Consider the following 21,311-nt stretch of genomic DNA (forward strand, 5'->3'; position numbering starts at 1 on the left):
GTCTTCCCAACGTGTCCTGGGTCTTCCCCGTGGCCTCCTACCGGTCGGACGTGCCCGAAACACCTCCCTAGGGAGGCGTTCGGGTGGCATCCTGACCAGATGCCCGAACCACCTCAACTGGCTCCTCTCCATGTGGAGGAACAGTGGCTTTACTTTGAACTCCCCCCCGGATGACAGAGCTTCTCACCCTATCTCTAAGGGAGAGACCACCATCCGGCGGGGGAAAGTCATTTGGGCCGCTTGTACCCGTGATCTTGTCCTTTCGGTCATAACCCAAAGCTCATGACCATAGGTGAGGATGGGAACGTAGATCGAGCGGTAAATTGAGAGCTTTGCCTTCCGGCTCAGCTCCTTCTTCACCACAACGGATCGATACAGCGTCCGCATTACTGAAGACGCCGCACCGATCCGCCGGTCGATCTCACAATACAGCTCTTCCCTCACTCGTGAACAAGACTCTGAGGTACTTGAACTCCTCCACTTGGGGCAGGGTCTCCTCCCAGACCCGTAGATGGCACTCCACCCTTTTCCGGGGGAGAACCACGGATCGGTACAGGGTCCGCATTACTGAAGACGCCGCACCGATCCGCCTGTCGATCTCACAATACAACTCTTCCCTCACTCGTGAACAAGACTCCGAGGTACTTGAACTCCTCCACTTGGGGCAAGATCTCCTCCCCAACCCGGAGATGGCACTCCACCCTTTTCCGGGCGAGAATCACGGATCGGTACAGGGTCCGCATTACTGAAGACGCCGCACCGATCCGCCAGTCGATCTCACCATCCACTCTTCCCTCACTCGTGAACAAGACTCTGAGGTACTTTAACTCCTCCACTTGGGGCAAGATCTCCTCCCCAACCCGGAGATGGCACTCCACCCTTTTCCGGGCGAGAACCTGGGATCGGTACAGGGTCCGCATTACTGAAGACGCCGCACCGATCCGCCAGTCGATCTCACCATCCACTCTTCCCTCACTCGTGAACAAGACTCTGAGGTACTTTAACTCCTCCACTTGGGGCAAGATCTCCTCCCCAGCCCGGAGATGGCACTCCACCCTTTTCCGGGCGAGAACCTGGGATCGGTACAGGGTCCGCATTACTGAAGACGCCGCACCGATCCGCCAGTCGATCTCACCATCCACTCTTCCCTCACTCGTGAACAAGACTCTGAGGTACTTGAACTCCTCCACTTGGGGCAAGATCTCCTCCCCAACCCGGAGATGGCACTCCACCCTTTTCCGGGCGAGAATCACGGATCGGTACAGGGTCCGCATTACTGAAGACGCCGCACCGATCCGCCAGTCGATCTCACCATCCACTCTTCCCTCACTCGTGAACAAGACTCCGAAGTACTTGAACTCCTCCACTCGGGGCAAGATCTCCTCCCCAACCCGGAGATGGCACTCCACCCTTTTCCGGGCGAGAACCATGGACTCAAACTTGTGTTTTCAGCACAAACCCGTTCAAGATTAGACAAACAAACAGGGGCTACAGGACATGAACGCTTTTTGTACGGTTACACTTAAAACTCCCGGATTCAGACACTCTGCACCATCTTTAAAGTAGGATGACTTCCGGCAACCAGAGGTCCAGGGCACAGAGAGCAGGCCCATTAAAATTTCTAATGTCTAATATTATTACATTTAATTAAATGGTATTCTCAATAGATCTTTTTCTTTTTGATAAATCAATTTTTTTCCACGTTTCATGGTGACGAACGCACTACCATAAATCAATTGAAATATTTCATTTGTGTTAATATTTACGAGACTCGTTCAGAAACCATCTGGAGCAGAATGTTACAGTATTTGCCTCACAGGCGGCGACGCTGAGGATTGGTCATTTGTCGCACTTCATTACATCACCGCCATCATTTAAAGACCGAGACGGCAACCCCCCCCCCCCCGAGTAAAAACCGCATTTACCTCCGGGAAAGCCTTCCCAGATCTCCAGCCGGTCGTAGCGGCAGAAGACTCCGGCGGGCGGCGTGGGGTCCGGCTCCAGCTCGAAGCTCTCGAACTCCAGGACGATTTCGGACATGCGCGGTGCGAAGATCATGAAGGTACAGTCCAGGTTGTTGGGGTACTTCTCTGGGAAGCCCGGGGACTTGATGACGCCGCCGTTGGCCGTGAAGTTCCTGGAGCATTCGGGACCTGCGGGCCAGAAGGTGCCAGATGGTCAACTTGGACAAAGAACCATTTCAAATGTTGTTTTCAGTTGCTGTCGTATTATTCTCTCAAAACTATCATTCATCGACTTGCTTATTTATCTTTAATAGTCGGTTACTTAAAAAAGGAAAGAAGATTTTGTGACGATAACAAATATTGATGTAACCATTGGAGTATTGACTAGATACACTATTGTACTTGGTATCATTACAGTGGATGTCAGGTGTAGATCCACTCATGGCATTTGTTTACATTGTGACGCCAGTGAGCTATTGTATCCTCCTACGGTGTGCAAATTGTGCATTTTATTGTTTTGTAGTATATTTTTAACTAAATACGATTGAACAAAATGTCTTCTCACACGGAGCAAAGGAACCATATTTGATCAATTAACTTCAGTACACCCTGTCAACCAGAAGGGACAAACAGATCACATCCTTACTACATTGTAGTGTTGTCCCGATACCAATATTTTGGTACCGGTACCAAAATATTTTGGTACTTTTCTAAATAAAGGGAACCACAAAAAATGTCACTCTTGGCTTTATTTTTAACAAAAAATCTTAGGGTTTTACAATGGAGTTCAGGGTGTGCATCGTGCATTCAACCAATTGCAAGCGCTGCATGGAACTTATCATTATTGGCTTTATTTGAACAAAAAAATCTTATGGTACATGAAAAATATGTTTATTATTGTAATTTAGTCCTTAAATAAAATAGTGAACATACTAGACAACTTGTCTTTTAGTAGTAAGTAAACAAACAAAGACTCCTAATTAGTCTGCTGACGTATGCAGTAACATATTGTGTCATTTATCTAACTGTTATTTTGTCTACATTAAGAGGGACTAACTGCAAAAATGCACAATTAATTGATATTCCTTATTTATTGTTATGTTTTCCAGCATTCGCACAATAAGAAGAAATTCCCGCCTTCTTCTCACACATTTTTGGTCCTATTAGAACCGTTATACAGTAAAAATTCCCACATTTTTTGAAGAAATTTCCCTTGTGGATCAATAAAGTTTGTCTAAGTTTCCAGGAATTCCACAATTCCCAGGAAATCTTGTGACGGTTATTTAATAATTGAATGCTTCAGTCCTCCTCACTTGCTGTTAGGGTCGTCCCGATACCAATATTTTGGCACCGGTACCAAAATGTATTTCGATACTTTTCTAAATAAAGGGGACCACAAACAATTTAATTATTGGCTTTATTTTTAACAAAAAATCTTAGGGTTTTACAATGGAGTTCAGGGTGCGCATCGTGCATTCAACCAATTGCAAGCGCTGCATGGAACTTATCGTTATTGGCTTTATTTGAACAAAAAAATCTTAGTGTACATGAAACATATGTTTATTATTGTAATTTAGTCCTTAAATAAAATAGTGAACATACTAGACAACTTGTCTTTTAGTAGTAAGTAAACAAACACAGACTCCTAATTAGTCTATGCAGTAACATATTGTGTCATTTATACACCTATTATTTTGTACACATTATGAGGGACAAACTGTAAAAAATGGATTATTAATCTACTTGTTCATTTACTGTTAATATCTGCTTACTTTCTGTTTTAACATGTTCTATCTACACTTCTGTTAACATGTAATAATCACTTATTCTTCTCTTCTTCGATACTTTGCATTAGTTTTGGATGATACCACACATTTAGGTATCGATCCGATACCACGTCTTCAAAACCCTGGCTGTCGTCTGTTAAGAAGTATTGCATTATCCTGCCTTAAAGCACCCTAAAATTAAATCCGGAGAAAGTGACATAGGGAAACTTTTTTGAGCAAAATGACAGAAAGCGTTGAAAGGCGAGAGACAAGAAGACAGTGGTGAGTCGTTGAAAGGCGAGAGACAAGAAGACAGTGGTGTGTCATGCAGGGCCAATCATGTGCAGCTATTAGCTGCAGAATAACATCATTTCCCCGCTCGTCTGACAGCCTGCATGAGGACTGCAGATGGAACTCGGCGAGAGAGAGAAGAAAAAAAACAACAACATAATTGCGAGGAGTTTTTGCTCAATAAAAAGCAGCAGGCTTAAGTGAATGTGGCAAACTGCCCCCCCGCCCCCCACTCAGGCATCACGCCGGGCTGCAAATTCAGGCCCGCTTTAGCCGGTCTGCACAAAACGAAGGGAGAGAAGCGTCGTCGGTTTTGCTTTTAATCCGAGTTGAAAGCCCCGATGAGGAGCGTTTGAGCGCCCGGAGAGAGTTGACATTTGGAGGAGAAGCACAAAGTGTGGCTTTTGACAACAGCATGTGTGCCATTAACTTTATAGTGTCTACTCATGTTTAAACCTGGGAGGGGGGGTAGTCAAAATGACTGTAAAAGTCTTATAAATGTGTTATAATGAAGGCAACACATGATGTAGGTGTCTATATTAGCCTACTATCAAAATGACTTTAAAAGTCTTATATAAGTGTTATAATGAATGCAACACATGATGTAAGTGTCTATATTAGCCTACTATCAAAATGACTTTAAAAGTCTTATATAAGTGTTATAATGAAGGCAACACATGATGTAGGTGTCTATATTAGCCTACTATCAAAATGACTTTAAAAGTCTTATATAAGTGTTATAATGACAACAACGCATGATGTAAGTGTCTATATTAGCCTACTATCAAAATGACTTTAAAAGTCTTATATAAGTGTTATAATGACAACAACGCATGATGTAAGTGTCTATATTAGCCTACTATCAAAATGACTTCAAAAGTCTTATATAAGTGTTATAATGAAGACAACACATGATGTAAGTGTCTATATTAGCTATATTAGCCTACTATCAAAATGACTTCAAAAGTCTTATATAAGTGTTATAATGTAGACAACACATGATGCAAGTGTCTATATTAGCCTACTATCAAAATGACTTTAAAAGTCTTATATAAGTGTTATAATGAAGACAACACATGAGGTAAGTGTCTATATTAGCTATATTAGCCTACTATCAAAATGACTTCAAAAGTCTTATATAAGTGTTATAATGTAGACAACACATGATGTAAGTGTCTATATTAGCCTACTATCAAAATGACTTCAAAAGTATTATATAAGTGTTATAATGTAGACAACACATGATGTAAGTGTCTATATTAGTTAAATTAGCCTACTATCAAAATGACTTTAAAAGTCTTATATAAGTGTTATAATGAAGACAACACATGATGTAAGTGTCTCTATTAGCATACTATCAAAATGACTTTAAAAGTCTTATATAAGTGTTATAATGAAGGCAACACATGATGAATGATGAAAGTGTCTATATTAGCCTACTATCAAAATGACTTTAAAAGTCTTATATAAGTGTTATAATGAAGACAACACATGATGTAAGTGTCTATATTAGCCTACTATCAAAATGACTTTAAAAGTCTTACATAAGTGTTATAATGAAAACATGATGTAAGTGTCTATATTAGTTATATTAGCCTACTAAATAGCAGAAGGGAGACCCCCGGACTGTTGAACAACTTAAGCTGTACATCAAGCAAGAATGGGAAAGAATTCCACCTGAGAAGCTTCAAAAATGTGTCTCCTCACTTCCCAAACCTTTACTGAGTGTTGTTAAAAGGAAAGGCCATGTAACACAGTGGTGAACATGCCCTTTCCCAACTACTTTGGCACATGTTGCAGCCATGACATTCTAAGTTCATTATTATTTGCAAGTTTATGAGTTTGAACATCAAATATGTTGTCTTTGCAACTGAATATGGCTTGAAAAGGATTTGCAAATCATTGTATTCCGTTTATATTTACATCTAACACCATTTCCCAACTCATATGGAAACGGGGTTTGTATATTTGGCTTCTTTAAGGTTTACACAGCTTTGCAAACACAAACTTCTCCAATAAACACTTGTTGTGTCGATGTGTGAAACAGTCGAGTCGTTCTTTTGAGTCCACATGTGCCGATCCGTGTTGACGAACAGCATCACAGGAAGTGTAGTCACCCAACTACACGCTCCCTGCTGACTCACTGTCTCCTTCATTTATCGCCTACTGTGTCCGTCAGGGATCCCCGGTGGAATTTACCCGCGGGGTCAGAATGAAAAAGACAAACTGAAAGGGATTTTGTCCGGTCTGACTCAGGCAAAGAGATGTGTCACCACCATTGTGAGACCAAGCAGTCGTCCAAATACCACTTTGAAACCAACTAGTACAGGGGTCGGCAACCCAAAATGTTGAAAGAGCCATATTGGACCAAAAATACAAAAACAAATCTGTCTGGAGCCGCAAAAAATTAAAAGCCATATTACATGTGTCATGAGATATACATTGAATTAAGAGGACTTAAAGGTAACTAAATGAGCTCAAATATAGCTACAAATGAGGCGTAATGATGCAATATGTACATATCGCTAGCCTAAATAGCATGTTAGCATCGATTAGCTTGCAGTCATGCAGTGACCAAATATGTCTGATTAGCACTCCACACAAGTCAATAACATCAACAAAACTCACCTTTGTGCACTCGTGCACGACGTTAAAAGTGTGGTGGACAAAAGGAGACAGAAAAAGGAGTGGCATAAAACACGTCCTAGAAAGTCAGAGAAAGTTATAGATGTAAACAAACTATACGGTGAGTTCAAGGACCGCCAAAATGAGTAGGACAAAACGGCGCTCGCCAAATACTCGAATCAGTGAAGCATGTTTAATATAAACAGTGTGATTTATAACAATTAGGGAGGTTTGTGTCATGTTTGTCCTCCTACACAAACCATACTAAAACAAAAAAAATAGATTTTTTTTCCCCTCATCTTTTTCCATTCTTCATACATTTTTGAAAAATCTCCAGAGAGCCACTAGGGCGGCGCTAAAGAGCAGCATGCGGCTCTAGAGCCGCGGGTTGCCGACCCCCGAACTAGACTTATCTAGATACGTCGGACTACAGAGGTTCTACTCAAATGTTGTACAACTTGACAATGACTTAAAATGAGCAATATGTAATCAAGTCATCATTAAATGATATGTCAGAAGGTATTAATAATAAATCATCTTTTCCAATATGGATATGCTCATTTCAAAATTAGATTTACAGCCCCGAAATCTTCTCCCACCCCAAGGCACTCCACCTTTCTCGCCCGGAAAAAGGTGGAGAGACATCTCCGGGTTGGGGAGGAGATCTTGCCCCAAGTGGAGGAGTTCAAGTACCTCGGAGTCTTGTTCACGAGTGAGGGAAGAGTGGATCGTCACATCTAGTTTTAGACTTAGATTGGTCACATCTAGTTTTAGACTCAGATAGGTCAGATCTAGTCTTAGACTTAGATTGGTCACATCTAGTTTTAGACTCAGATAGGTCAGATCTAGTCTTTGACTTAGATTGGTCACATCTAGTCTTAGACTCAGATAGGTCAGATCTAGTCTTAGACTTAGATTGGTCACATCTAGTTTTAGACTCAGATAGGTCAGATGTAGTCTTTGACTTACATTGGTCAGGTCTAGTCTTAGACTTAGATTGGTCACATGTAGTCTTAGGCTTAGATTGGTCACATCTAGTCTTAGACTTAGATTGGTCAGGTCTAGTCTTAGACTTAGATTGGTCACATGTAGTCTTAGGCTTAGATTGGTCACATCTAGTCTTAGACTTAGATTGGTCACATCTAGTCTTAGACTTAGATTGGTCACATCTAGTCTTAGGCTTAGATTGGTCACATCTAGTTTTGGCTTTGATTGGTCACATCTAGTCTTAGACTTAGGTTGGTCAGATTTAGTCTTAGAATTAGATTGTTCACATCTAGTCTTAGACTTAGATTGGTCAGATCTAGTCTTAAACTTAGATTGGTCACCTCTAGTCTTAGACTTAAATGGGTCACCTCTAGTCTTAGACTGGTCACATCTAGTCTTAGAATTAGGTTGGTCACATCTAGTCTTAGACTTAGATTAGTCATATCTAGTCTTAGACTTAGATTGGTCACCTCTACTCTTACACTTAGATTGGTCAGATCGAGTCTTAGACTTAGATTGGTCAGATCGAGTCTTAGACTTAGATTGGTCACATCTAGTCTTAGACTTAGATTGGTCACATCTAGTCTTGGATTTAGATTGATCACATCTAGTCTTAGACTTAGATTGGTCACATCTAGTCTTAGACTTAGATTGGTCCAGGTAACTTAGCATGCATTGACTTGGATTGCTTTTAGGATCTTCAATGCACAAAATGTGTCTAAGGAGCCCCCAAAATTCTATTTTACTACACACGGGTTGTCGGAGAAACAAGTTTGTACACCCCTGATTAGGTTCTATAGTAAGTCCACTGAAGTTCACTTGACCAAATATGGCCCCTTGCTCTTTCAAGGGTGACTACATTCATCAGGTGTTCAGTCACGACTAATTACCCTATTCCAGCTGTCTCGTTCACAGCGCTATTACTCCGATCATCCAACGGTGTCACATTCCACTGACCCTTTTTACGTGGCAGCGCCGGACTGAGGGGGCAGTCTGAAAGGGGCTTCGGTTTTTCCTCTTTCTCTTCCCTCTGTTTGTTCATGGATGGGGTTCCTGGAGCTGTCGGAGGTCGTGTTGTTCCTGGGCCGCTAAGTAAATGAAAACGTTTATGTTCCCGGTCGTTAGCGACCCTTTCCCTGGTGTCGAGACCGTCCTTCATCGCCGGGATGAAATCACAGATGACTCTTTCACCGAGGGATCAAAAAATGGACCCCCAGGCTGTGGTGACACACGTTGGGAGCTTTTAAAGTGTCCCGTGACGTCACCCGCCCACCCCGCCTGGTCCAATAAAATGACGGATGACACTGCTCCAGTCAGGGCGTTGAGGGTATCTGGTTTGGTGGCTGCAAGATTAGGTCTCTGCTTTTTGCAGATGATGTGGTCCAGATGGCTTCATCTGGCCAAGATCTTCAGCTCTCACTGGATCGGTTCGCAGCCGAGTGTGAAGCGACTGGGATGGGAATCAGTACCTCCAAGTCAGAGTCCATGGTTCTCGCCCGGAAAAGGGTGGAGTGCCATCTCCGGGTTGGGAAGGCGATCTTACCCCAAGTGGAAGCATTTAAGTCCCATCTTAAAACTAATTTGTATACTCTAGCCTTTAAATAGACCCCTTTTTAGACCAGTTGATCTGCCGTTTCTTTTCTTTTCTCCTCTGCCCCCCTCTCCCTTGTGGAGGGGGAGTTACACAGGTCCGGTGGCCATGGTTGAAGTGCTGGCTGTCCAGAGTCGGGACCCGGGGTGGACCGCTCGCCTGTGCATCGGTTGGGGACATCTCTGCGCTGTTGACCCGTCTCCGCTCGGGATGGTCTCCTGCTGGCCCCACTATGGACTGGACTCTCACTATTATGTTGGATCCACTATGGACTGGACTTTCCCTGATATGTTCGATCCACTATGGACTGGACTTTCACAATATTATGTCAGACCCACTCGACATCCATTGCTTTCTGTCTCCCCTAGAGGGGGGTGGGTTACCCACATATGCGGTCCTCTCCAAGGTTTCTCATAGTCATTCACATCGATGTCCCACTGGGGTGAGTTTGGGCTCTGTACCGAGGATGTCGTTGTGGCTTGTGCAGCCCTTTGAGACACTTGTGATTTAGGGCTATATAAATAAACATTGATTGAAGTGGAGGAGTTCAAGTACCTCAGAGTCTTGTTCAGGAGTGAGAGAAGAGTGGATCATGAGGTCGACAGGCGGATCAGTGCGGCGTCTTCAGTAATGCGGACGCTGTATCGATCCGTGGTTCTCGCCGGGGAAAGGGTGGAGTGCCATCTCCGGGTCTGGGAGGAGACCCTGCCCCAAGTGGAGAAGTTCAAGTACCTCAGAGTCTTGTTCACAAGTGAGGGAAGAGTTGTATTGTGAGATCGACAGGCGGATCGGTGCGGCGTCTTCAGTAATGCGGACGCTGTATCGATCCGTTGTTGTGAAGAAGGAGCTGAGCCGGAAGGCAAAGCTCTCAATTTACTGGTCGATCTACGTTCCCATCCTCACCCAGGGGCAGGAGCTTTGGGTTATGACCGAACGGACAAGATCACGGGTACAAGCGGCCGGAATGAGTTTCCTCCGCCGGGTGGCGGGTCTCTCCCTTAGAGATCGGGTGAGAAGCTCTGTCATCCGGGAGGAACTGCTGATCCTCCACATGGAGAGGAGCCAGGTGAGGTGGTTCGGGCATCTTCTCAGGATGCCACTTGAAAGCCTCCCTAGGGAGATGTTTCGGGCACCTCCGACCGGTAGGAGGCCAAGGGGAAGACCCAGGACACGTTGGGAAGACTATGTCTCCCGGCTGGCCTGGGAACGCCTCGGGATCCCCCGGGAGGAGCTGGACGAAGTGGCCGGGGAGAGGGAAGTCTGGGCTTCCCTGCTTAGGCTGATGGACACTGCTCCGACGCGAAGGGGTCTGGAGGTAAAGGCTTTCTCCCTCTGATTGGGAGTCTTATATTTCCATGAGTCAAGCGTCTCCGAGTGTGATGACAGCATGTCTCTGTGCCAGATGTGACCTATGGCACCGGGGCGGGTCGTCAATAAAAGCTACGTTTGCTAAACGTTTACCTTCCAGCCCCCACCCCGCCCAGCGCACACACACCTTGGAAGTGTTTTTACAGGTGTCTGCTTGGAGTAAAAGCACCTTGAGTGAGCAATAACACAGACAACAGTCCTGCTAAAGAGCCCTCAGGCAGACTTTTAGTCATCCTCCTGCGTAATAGTAATGATGAGTTTGAATGTGGTCGGCGGGGGCGGGGTGGTCTTCAGTGGCAGTATGGAAGCCACCTCGCCCACTTCAATGGGCCTTCAGCCAGCCTTGATGTGGCTCTATGCAAACTGCCAAGCTGCTAAAGCGAAGCATATGTCACGGGCCCGCATGCTAACACAACTCGTCTCTGCGGGCTTCAGGGGATTTTATTTGAAAGGATCAGTAAAGCCTCCGTGATCAATAGAAGGAACACGATTTTGGCGACTAGTCCTCTTTTTCCAGTTCACTTTGGGAGTTGATGTTGTCTATGAAGGTTCTCATTCATCCAGGTCATTGTAGTCTAAGGTCATTGTAGTCTCAATCCATCACAACTGGACTGTTTGGTTTGTCTTAGAAGACGTTTCACCTCTCTTCCGACACTTGCATCATGTGTTGTTTTCATTATAACACTTATATAAGACTTTTAAAGTCATTTTGATAGTAGGCTAATATAGACACTTACATCATGTGTTGCCTTCATTATAACACTTATATAAGACTTTTAAAGTCATTTTGATAGTAGGCTAATATAGACACTTACATCATGTGTTGTCTTCATTATAACACTTATATAAGACTTTTAAAGTCATTTTGATAGTAGGCTAATATAGACACTTACATCATGTGTTGTCTTCATTATAACACTTATATAAGACTTTTAAAGTCATTTTGATAGTAGGCTAATATAGACACTTACATCATGTGTTGTCTTCATTATAACACTTATATAAGACTTTTAAAGTCATTTTGATAGTAGGCTAATATAGACACTTACATCATGTGTTGTCTTCATTATAACACTTATATAAGACTTTTAAAGTCATTTTGATAGTAGGCTAATATAGACACTTACATCATGTGTTGTCTTCATTATAACACTTATATAAGACTTTTAAAGTCATTTTGATAGTAGGCTAATATAGCTAATATAGACACTTACATCATGTGTTGTCTTCATTATAACACTTAATAAGACTTTTAAAGTCATCTTGATAGTAGGCTAATATAGCTAATATAGACACTTACATCATGTGTTGTCTTCATTATAACACTTATATAAGACTTTTAAAGTCTTTTTGATAGTAGGCTAATATAGCTAATATAGACACTTACACCATGTGTTTTCTTCATTATAACACTTATATAAGACTTTTAAAGTCATTTTGATAGTAGGCTAATATAACTAAAATAGACACTTACATCATGTGTTGCCTTCATTATAACACTTATATAAGACTTTTAAAGTCATTTTGATAGTAGGCTATTATGGCTAATATAGACTCTTACATCATGTGTTGTGTTTATTATAACACTTGTATAGTACTTTTAAAGTCATTTTGATAGTAGGCTAATATAGACACTTACATCATGTGTTGTCTTCATTATAACACTTATATAAGACTTTTAAAGTCATTTTGATAGTAGGCTAATATAACTAAAATAGACACTTACATCATGTGTTGCCTTCATTATAACACTTATATAAGACTTTTAAAGTCATTTTGATAGTAGGCTATTATGGCTAATATAGACACTTACATCATGTGTTGTGTTTATTATAACACTTGTATAGTACTTTTAAAGTCATTTTGATAGTAGGCTAATATAGACACTTACATCATGTGTTGTCTTCATTATAACACTTATATAAGACGTTTAAAGTCATTTTGATAGTAGGCTAATATAACTACTATATACACTTACATTATGTGTTGTATTCATTATAACACTTATATAAGACTTTTAAAGTCATTTTGATAGTAGGCTAATATAACTACTATATACACTTACATTATGTGTTGTATTCATTATAACACTTATATAAGACTTTTAAAGTCATTTTGATAGTAGGCTATTATGGCTAATAAAGACACTTACATCATGTGTTGCCTTCATTATAACACTTATATAAGACTTTTCGTTTTTTTGCGGCTACAGACAGATTTGTTTTTATGTATTTTTGGTCCAATATGGTTCTTTCGACGTTTATGGTTGCCTACCCCTGGTAAAGCGGTTAAGGTAGAAGAGCTTGAAGGGTCAACATAAACTATATGATTATTCTAAGTGTGTACTGTACATGATTAATGCGATCATTTTTAAGGATTAATCACATGAGTTAACTCGTTCATTTCGACTGGATAAAATAACCTTCGTGTCTGTTTCGCAGTCTGTGATTTGTGGACTCGCCCCCGCCACTTCCTGTGTCTTGCCAGGGCAGTGTGGCTGCTGTTGCGTCTGACCAGCCTTCCCTCTCAGGGAATTAAAGTTTGATTGATTGATTGAGACTTTTAATAGTAGGTTGCACAGTGAAGTACATATTCCGTACAATTGACCACTAAATGGTAACACCCGAATAAGTTTTTCAACTTGTTTAAGTCGGGGTCCACTTAAATTGATTCATGATACAGATATATACTATCATATATACTATCATCATAATACAGTCATCACACAAGATAATCACATTGAATTATTTACATTATTTACAATCAGGGGTGTGGAGGGGCGGGGGGGTAGGATATGGACAGCAAGTAGTGGACATAGATAGATAGATAGAGAGAGAGAGAGAGAGAGAGAGAGAGAGAGAGAGAGAGAGAGAGAGAGAGAGAGAGAGAGAGAGAGAGAGAGAGAGAGAGAGAGAGAGAGAGAGAGAGAGAGAGATCAGAAGGCATAAGAAAAAAAGTCACTGGTCAATCCCAAATTCTTTAGATGACATATATGCTGAGTAAAAAGGATCATCAAGACAGAGTAGGAATATTATCAAGTTTATCAAGTTTTACTAAAGCTTTAGGAGACCAGGCCACACCAATGCGGTCATGCCGGCATCTCGAAATGGTCTAACATTCAAAAGGGAAGAGACAATTTATTGAATACGAAAACAGCCCCCCCAGAAAGGAATGCCTCCCCCTTCCCCAACACTGATAAGATAAGGAGGGGGATTCATCTCTCTCATATTCCAATGCCTAGAACACAACACAGACATCTGCAGACAAAGAGAAACAAGTATACAACATGGAAAAATACTAGCTGCTCCAAACATGACTATGAATAAAGAAATAACTCATATATGCATTCTCCACACTGCCAATCTGCAGGCTTTAAAAGAAATAGCCGGTGCTAATTGAGATGGCCTTTTGTCACCGATTCTGTTCATAACTTTTATGGACAGAATTTCTAGGCGCAGTCAAGGCATTGAGGGGATCTGGTTTGGTGGCTGCAGGATTAGGTCTCTGCTTTTTGCAGATGATGTGGTCCTGATGGCTTCATCTGGCCAGGATCTTCAGCTCTCGCTGGATCGGTTCGCAGCTGAGTGTGAAGCGACTGGGATGAGAATCAGCACCTCCAAGTCCCAGTCCATGGTTCTCGCCCGGAAAAGGGTGGAGTGCCATCTCCGGGTTGGGGAGGAGACCCTGCCCCAAGAGGAGGAGTTCAAGTACCTTGGAGTCTTGTTCACGAGTGGGGGAAGAGTGGATCGTGAGATCGACAGGCGGATCGGTGCGGCGTCTTCAGTAATGCGGACGCTGTATCGATCCGTTGTGGTGAAGAAGGAGCTGAGCCGGAAGGCAAAGCTCTCAATTTACCGGTCGATCTACGTTCCCATCCTCACCTATGGTCATGAGCTTTGGGTTATGACCGAAAGGACAAGATCACGGGTACAAGCGGCCCAAATGAGTTTCCTCCGCCGGGTGGCGGGGCTCTCCCTTAGAGATAGGGTGAGAAGCTCTGCCATCCGGGGGGAGCTCAAAGTAAAGCCGTTGCTCCTCCACATGGCGAGGAGCCAGATGAGGTGGTTCGGGCATCTGGTCAGGATGCCACCCGAACGCCTCCCTAGGGAGGTGTTTAGGGCACGTCCGACCGGTAGGAGGCCACGGGGAAGACCCAGGACACGTTGGGAAGACTATGTCTCCCGGCTGGCCTGGGAACGCCTCGGGATCCCCCGGGCAGAGCTGGACGAAGTGGCTGGGGAGAGGGAAGTCTGGGTTTCCCTGCTTAGGCTGCTGCCCCCGCGACCCGACCTCGGATAAGCGGAAGAAGATGGATGGATGGATGGATAATTGAGATGGTCGGATGGGATGGGGGGGGCGGATGAGAAAGCCACCACAAAACAACCTGTTTTCCTCCAATTAGACACTTGCCCCCCGGCCTCCCATTGACGGATGCCAGGACTCGCCAAGTCCGAGGCACGTGTGAAGGTTTGTTTACGTAGCCTGTAGCTTACGTGGATGAACCCGCACAAGCCTGTTTGCCGTGTTTACATCATTTTACTTTGGAGTTTAGCTTCCGTGTGGCGTTTGCTCGCGTGCGACCCGCGACAAAAGGCGACGCCTGACATAGCGTGATCACCCCAGCCTGTAATCAGGGTAATGAACCGCCCGCATTCTTTTACCCGCGACTCCATTGGCATGCAATTCCTGCATTATCAGATCATGTGTGCATCATCATTAGCGCTACACGTGTTTGCCAACACAATGTTCTCCCAGCTAATACCCTGCTTGTTGATAAGACGTGCTAATCAGCTGGCTTTGGATTCCTCGCGCTCCGTCTCCGTCGAAGAAGCCACACTCTTAATTGATCCGGGGGCCTCATTCTTGGCGTCTCCTTGCAGCGCGGTAGTCAAAACACGGGAGTCCGTTCCAAGCGTAATGAGGGTTTTTTTTTTGTAGTCCGCCGAGGAAATAACACTGCCTGGAGAAAGTAGCAACAATGGCCCGACTGATCCTGCAGAGATTGGCCATGCTATGACATATTTGGGGCTCAACTCGAAGTAGTACAATAGTTTTGTACTACTCCTGGTAGTTTGGTCTAGGCTCTCACACTATTATGTTAGATCCACTATGGACTGGACTCTCACTATTATGTTAGATCCACTATGGACTGGACTCTCACTATTATGTTAGATCCACTATGGACTAAACTCTCACACTATTATGTTAGATCCACTATGGACTGGACTCTCACTATTATGTTAGATCCACTATGGACTGGACTCTCACTATTATGTTATATCCACTATGGACTGGACTCTCACTATTATGTTAGATCCACTATGGACTGGACTCTCACACTATTATGTTAGATCCACTATGGACTGGACTCTCACTATTATGTTAGATCCACTATGGACTGGACTCTCACTATTATGTTATATCCACTATGGACTGGACTCTCACTATTATGTTAGATCCACTATGGACTGGACTCTCACACTATTATGTTAGATCCACTATGGACTGGACTCTCACACTATTATGTTAGATCCACTATGGACTGGACTCTCACACTATTATGTTAGATCCAGTATGGACTGGACTCTCACACTATTATGTTAGATCCACTATGGACTGGACTCTCACACTATTATGTTAGATCCACTATGGACTGGACTCTCACTATTATGTTAGATCCACTATGGACTGGACTCTCACACTATTATGTTAGATCCACTATGGACTGGACTCTCACAATATTATGTTAAAACTACTATGGACTGGACTCTCACAATATTATGTTAGATCCACTATTCTAATCAAATTCTAATCTGTGATCTTGGAAAATAGCAGGCTGATCAAGGGAAGAATGTGGGGATTTATAACAAAACTGTAAGATTCAATGACTTAATTCAACTTGACCAAAATCTTTGGAGTTCAGAGTTCCATGCATCGTTTGCAGTTGGTTGAATGCACGATGCGCACCCTGAACTCCATTGTAAAACCCTAAGATTTGTTATTAAAAATAAAGCTAATAATTTTATATCGCACCGGATCACTATGAGTGTGGTCCAGTACTCAAGGCACTAATATTGGCATTGTATTGAAAACACTTCAGTCCTGTAACCGTACTGACGCACCTTGCATACTGTTTGAAGTCTTGATACAGTATTAGTACATAGAGTTACATCACTGCCACCACAAGACACCGTACAGGTCTCAAATTCTAATCTGCGATCATGGAAAATAGCAGGCTAATCAAGAGAAGAGTTGGTGGATTTATAACAAAACTGTAAGATTCAATGACTTAAGTCAACTTGACCAAAATCTTTGTATATGGAGTTCCATGCAGTGCTTGCAATTGGTTGAATGCACGATGCGCACCCTGAACTCCATTGTAAAACCCTAAGATTTGTTATTAAAAATAAAGCTAATTATTTGATATCGCACCAGATCACTATGAGTGTGGTCCAGTACTCAAGGCACTAATATTGGCATCGTATTGAAAACACCTCAGTCCTGTATCCGTTCTGACGCACCTTGCATACTGTTTGAAGTCTTGATACAGTATTAGTACGTACAGTTACATCACTGCCACCACAAGACTCCTTTAAGGTCTCAAATTCTAATCTGTGATAATGGAAAATAGCAGGCTGATCAAGGGAAGAATGTGGGGATTTATAACAAAACTGTAAGATTCAATGACTTAAATCAACTTGACCACAATCTTTGTATATGGAGTTCCATGCAGTGCTTGCAATTGGTTGAATGCACGATGCGCACCCTGAACTCCATTGTAAAACCCTAAGATTTGTTATTAAAAATAAAGCTAATAATTTGATATCGCACCGGATCACTATGAGTGTGGTCCAGTACTTAAGGCACTAATATTGGTATCATATTGGCACACTTCAGTCCTGTAACCGTACTGACGCACCTTGCATACTGTTTGAAGTCTTGATACAGTATTAGTACGTACAGTTACATCACTGCCACCACAAGACTCCTTTAAGGTCTCAAATTCTAATCTGTGATCATGGAAAATAGCAGGCTAATCAAGGGAAGAATGTGTGGATTTATCCGGTGTGTACCGTGGGGTTTAGGCAATGTGTCGGGTTGAAGTGTCACTTTGATCTGGTAAATGGACACACACTCCACCAGCTGCGCTGCCGTGGCGGTCACACTGGCGGACACACACACACACACACACACACACACACACACACACACACACACACACACACACACACACACACACACACACACACACACACACACACACACTCACACACACACACACAAACGCTCGTAGGTCGGGATTAAAAGCGAGGCGGGGACCTTGCGGGACCATTCATCACGTCTTGGAGGTCAGGGCGGGACGTCCCACAGCCCACTGCTAAGGTTAATTAATGAAAGTGGAGTCACTTTGCAGATACGTGTTCGCCCTCTTCTAAACAGACCGTTAGAAAATAGTTTCTTTTGGGCTATAAAGACATCTTTGTTTGACAGCTCGGGAACAAATATGTAGGGATGTTCTGATCCGAGTGATATCAACCAATACCAATACCGATACCGATAGGGGATCACTTTGGGGGAATTTCAGGCCATTTTAAAGGATCGAGAGACTGTTTCTATTGGGCATTGTACAAAACCCAAAAGCAGTGAAGTTGTCACGTTGTGTAAATGGTAAATAAAAAGAGAATACAATGATTTGCAAATCCTTTTCAACGTGTATTCAATTGAATAGACTGCAAAGACAAGATACTTAATGGTCACACTGAGAAACCTCAGCTCCCAGTCTGTGGAACGCTCTCCCTCACCACCTGAGGGAACCACAGACTGCGGATGCTGTTAAAAAAAGCTTAAAAACCCTTCTTTTTAAAAAGCCTTTTTTTTTAGATATAAATCTTCTAGTTTTTATTTTTATTTATTATCTTTTTTCTTTTTTTTTCTTTTTTAATACACTGTAGCACTTTGAGGTTGTTTGCTCAATATAAAGTGTTTTTTACAAATAAAATGTATTATTATTATTATTATTAAGACTGCAAAGACAAGATACTTAATGTTCACACTGAGAAACCTCAGCTCCCAGTCTGTGGAACGCTCTCCCTGACCACCTGAGGGTACCACAGACTGTGGATGCTTTTAAAAAAGGCTTAAAAACTCTTCTTTTTAAAAAAGCTTTTTTTAAAAAAAAAAAAAATGCATACTAGTTTTAGCTATTTGGCTGTTCTAGTTTTTATTTTTTGTATTTTTTATTATCTTTTTATTTTTATTTGTAATTGTGTTTATACACTGTAGTACTTTGAGGTTGTTTACTCCATGTAAAGTGCTTTTTACAAATAAAAGCTATTATTATTATTATTAATAAGACTGCAAAGACAAGATACTTAATGGTCACACTGAGAAACCTCAGCTCCCAGCCTGTGGAATGCTCTCCCTGACCACCTGAGGGCACCACAGACTGTGGATGCTTTTAAAAAAAGGCTTAAAAACCCTTCTTTTTAAATTTTTTTTTTTTTTTTTTTAGATATATGGGTGCTAGTTCTAGTTTTTATTTGTATTTATTATCTTTTTTCTTTTTTTTAAAAATTTTTAATACACTGTAGCACTTTGAGGTTGTTTGCTCAATGTAAAGTGCTCTCTACAAATAAAATACATTATTATTATTATTATTATTATTATTATTAAGACTGCAAAGACAAGATACTTAATGTTCACACTGAGAAACCTCAGCTCCCAGTCTGTGGAACGCTTTCCCTGACCACCTGAGGGCACCACAGACTGTGGATGCTTTTAAAAAAGGCTTAAAAACCCTTCTTTTTAAAAAAAACTTTTTTTTTTTTTTTAGATATATGGGTGCTAGTTCTAGTTTTTATTTGTATTTATTATCTTTTTTTTTTACATTTTTAATACACTGTAGCACTTTGAGGTTGTTTGATCAATATAAAGTGCTCTTTACAAATAAAATATATTATTATTATTATTATTATTAAGACTGCAAAGACAAGATACTTAATGTTCACACTGAGAAACCTCAGCTCCCAGTCTGTGGAACGCTCTCCCTGACCACCTGAGGGCACCACAGACTGTGGATGCTTTTAAAAAAGACTTAAAAACCCTTCTTTTTAAAAAGCCTTTTTTTTAGATATATGCGTGCTAGTTCTAGTTTTTATTTTTATTTATTTGTATTATCTTTTTGTTTTATTTTATTTTTATTTTTATTTTTTTTAATACACTGTAGCACTTTGCGGTTGTTTGCTCAATGTAAGGTGCTTTTTTTTTTACAAATAAAATCTATTATTATTATTATTATTATTGCTAGTTGAATTTTACAGATCACAAAAAAAGGTCAATTCAAATCGCTAACGTTGTTAGCATAAATGAATGGGATTTAACATAGAGAAAATTAGCATCACGGCTAATGGAGAAATATTTTCGGTTCATTATGAGACTGTGGTGGTACATGAACGATATTGGCCCCAAAATAATTGAACAAGTACAGGAACAGCTAGCTAGCCTGAGTGGAAGTCTGCTGGAGTAGTCTACTAAGCAATTACACCTCTATTACACTTAAATACCATAGATTAAATATATTTACCCCAGTAATATCATCAACAGTTACCTGACTGGATGAAGTCCTTGGGCTCAAATACTAGCGTGGCCTGTAGTGTGTCGCATGCTGGGAATTATCTGTGCATCTGTTCGAAGAATGCACTGCACATGTATTTGAGGAATGCACAGTGCAGGGTTGAAATTCTACTGAATTTGCATGAAATCAGGTTGTTTTAGCTAATAATCATGCTGCAAGATCCAGCATGTTGCATTCAATGTTTATTCCCGTTAATTTGCCATGGAAAGTTTCCAATTTTGAATATTCACGGAATTTTGCAACCCTAATCTTAATGAGGATTAATGAGGTAAAAAGATTGTAGAAATATATTCCAAGTGAAAAAAAGATATATAAAGACATAACAATAAGACCATATGGACAGCCGTAAGTGTTTACATTTTGCTTTATATTTATTATTGTACTTATTTTTTGTTCGGTTTTGCACTTGTTGGTTTTTTTTGTGTGTTTTTTGTTTGTTTTCATTATATTTGGATGTATTTGTTTGGTTTGTATGCTTGTGAATCTGGGCTGTCTATTAACTACTTACTATGTTGAAGGGGGCAGGAAATATAAGATTTTCTTCATCTCAAGCATAGGCGTGTAAATATGTGTTTTGTTGCTAAAATAAAAAAAATAAAAATGAAATGACAAGCAATCCCAATGAGTCCACGTTTTGTCGAAAGGCATAAAAACCATGGAAATGTTCAAAAAGCTCCATCTTTTTTGATGTGCTGCGGCGCTTCCCACTCACCCGTCTTGAAGATCTCGTATCGGATGGAGAACCCCGCTCCGTGGGTCTCGTAGTCGGACACAAACTTGATGAAGAGCTGGTTCCCGGAGGAGACCACGGGCGACGGGGCGATCTTGCCGCAGTACTTCCCCACCAGCTGACCGCTCTCGTCCACGCCGTCTCTCACTTCTACGTAGTCGTACCTGTGGTGAGGGAGAAGCCATGGTCAGGTCAGCGTTTTTCAACCTTTTTTTTTTCCCCTGTTTTTTCATTGAAAAAATCCAGCAGAAAACATAAAAAATTTAAAAAATCTTTGTAGTTAGAGTTCCATGCAGCTCTTGCAATTGGTTGAATGCATGATGCGCACCCTGAACTCCATTGTAAAACCCTAAGA

At 41.7% G+C, this 21,311-nt stretch overlaps 1 protein-coding gene across 1 annotated transcript in view; it reads right to left on the minus strand.

Moving 5' to 3' along the window:
* Positions 1–21,311, minus strand: part of LOC133629693 (neuropilin-1a-like) — a 180,768-nt gene that overhangs the window by 108,153 nt on the left and 51,304 nt on the right. The window contains 2 exon segments of the mRNA XM_062020593.1: positions 1,926–2,153; positions 20,939–21,120. Coding sequence (XP_061876577.1) covers positions 1,926–2,153; positions 20,939–21,120 — 410 coding nt within the window.

This window comes from Entelurus aequoreus, linkage group LG15 (assembly GCF_033978785.1).
Source record: "Entelurus aequoreus isolate RoL-2023_Sb linkage group LG15, RoL_Eaeq_v1.1, whole genome shotgun sequence".
In the NCBI taxonomy this organism is placed as follows: domain Eukaryota; kingdom Metazoa; phylum Chordata; class Actinopteri; order Syngnathiformes; family Syngnathidae; genus Entelurus; species Entelurus aequoreus.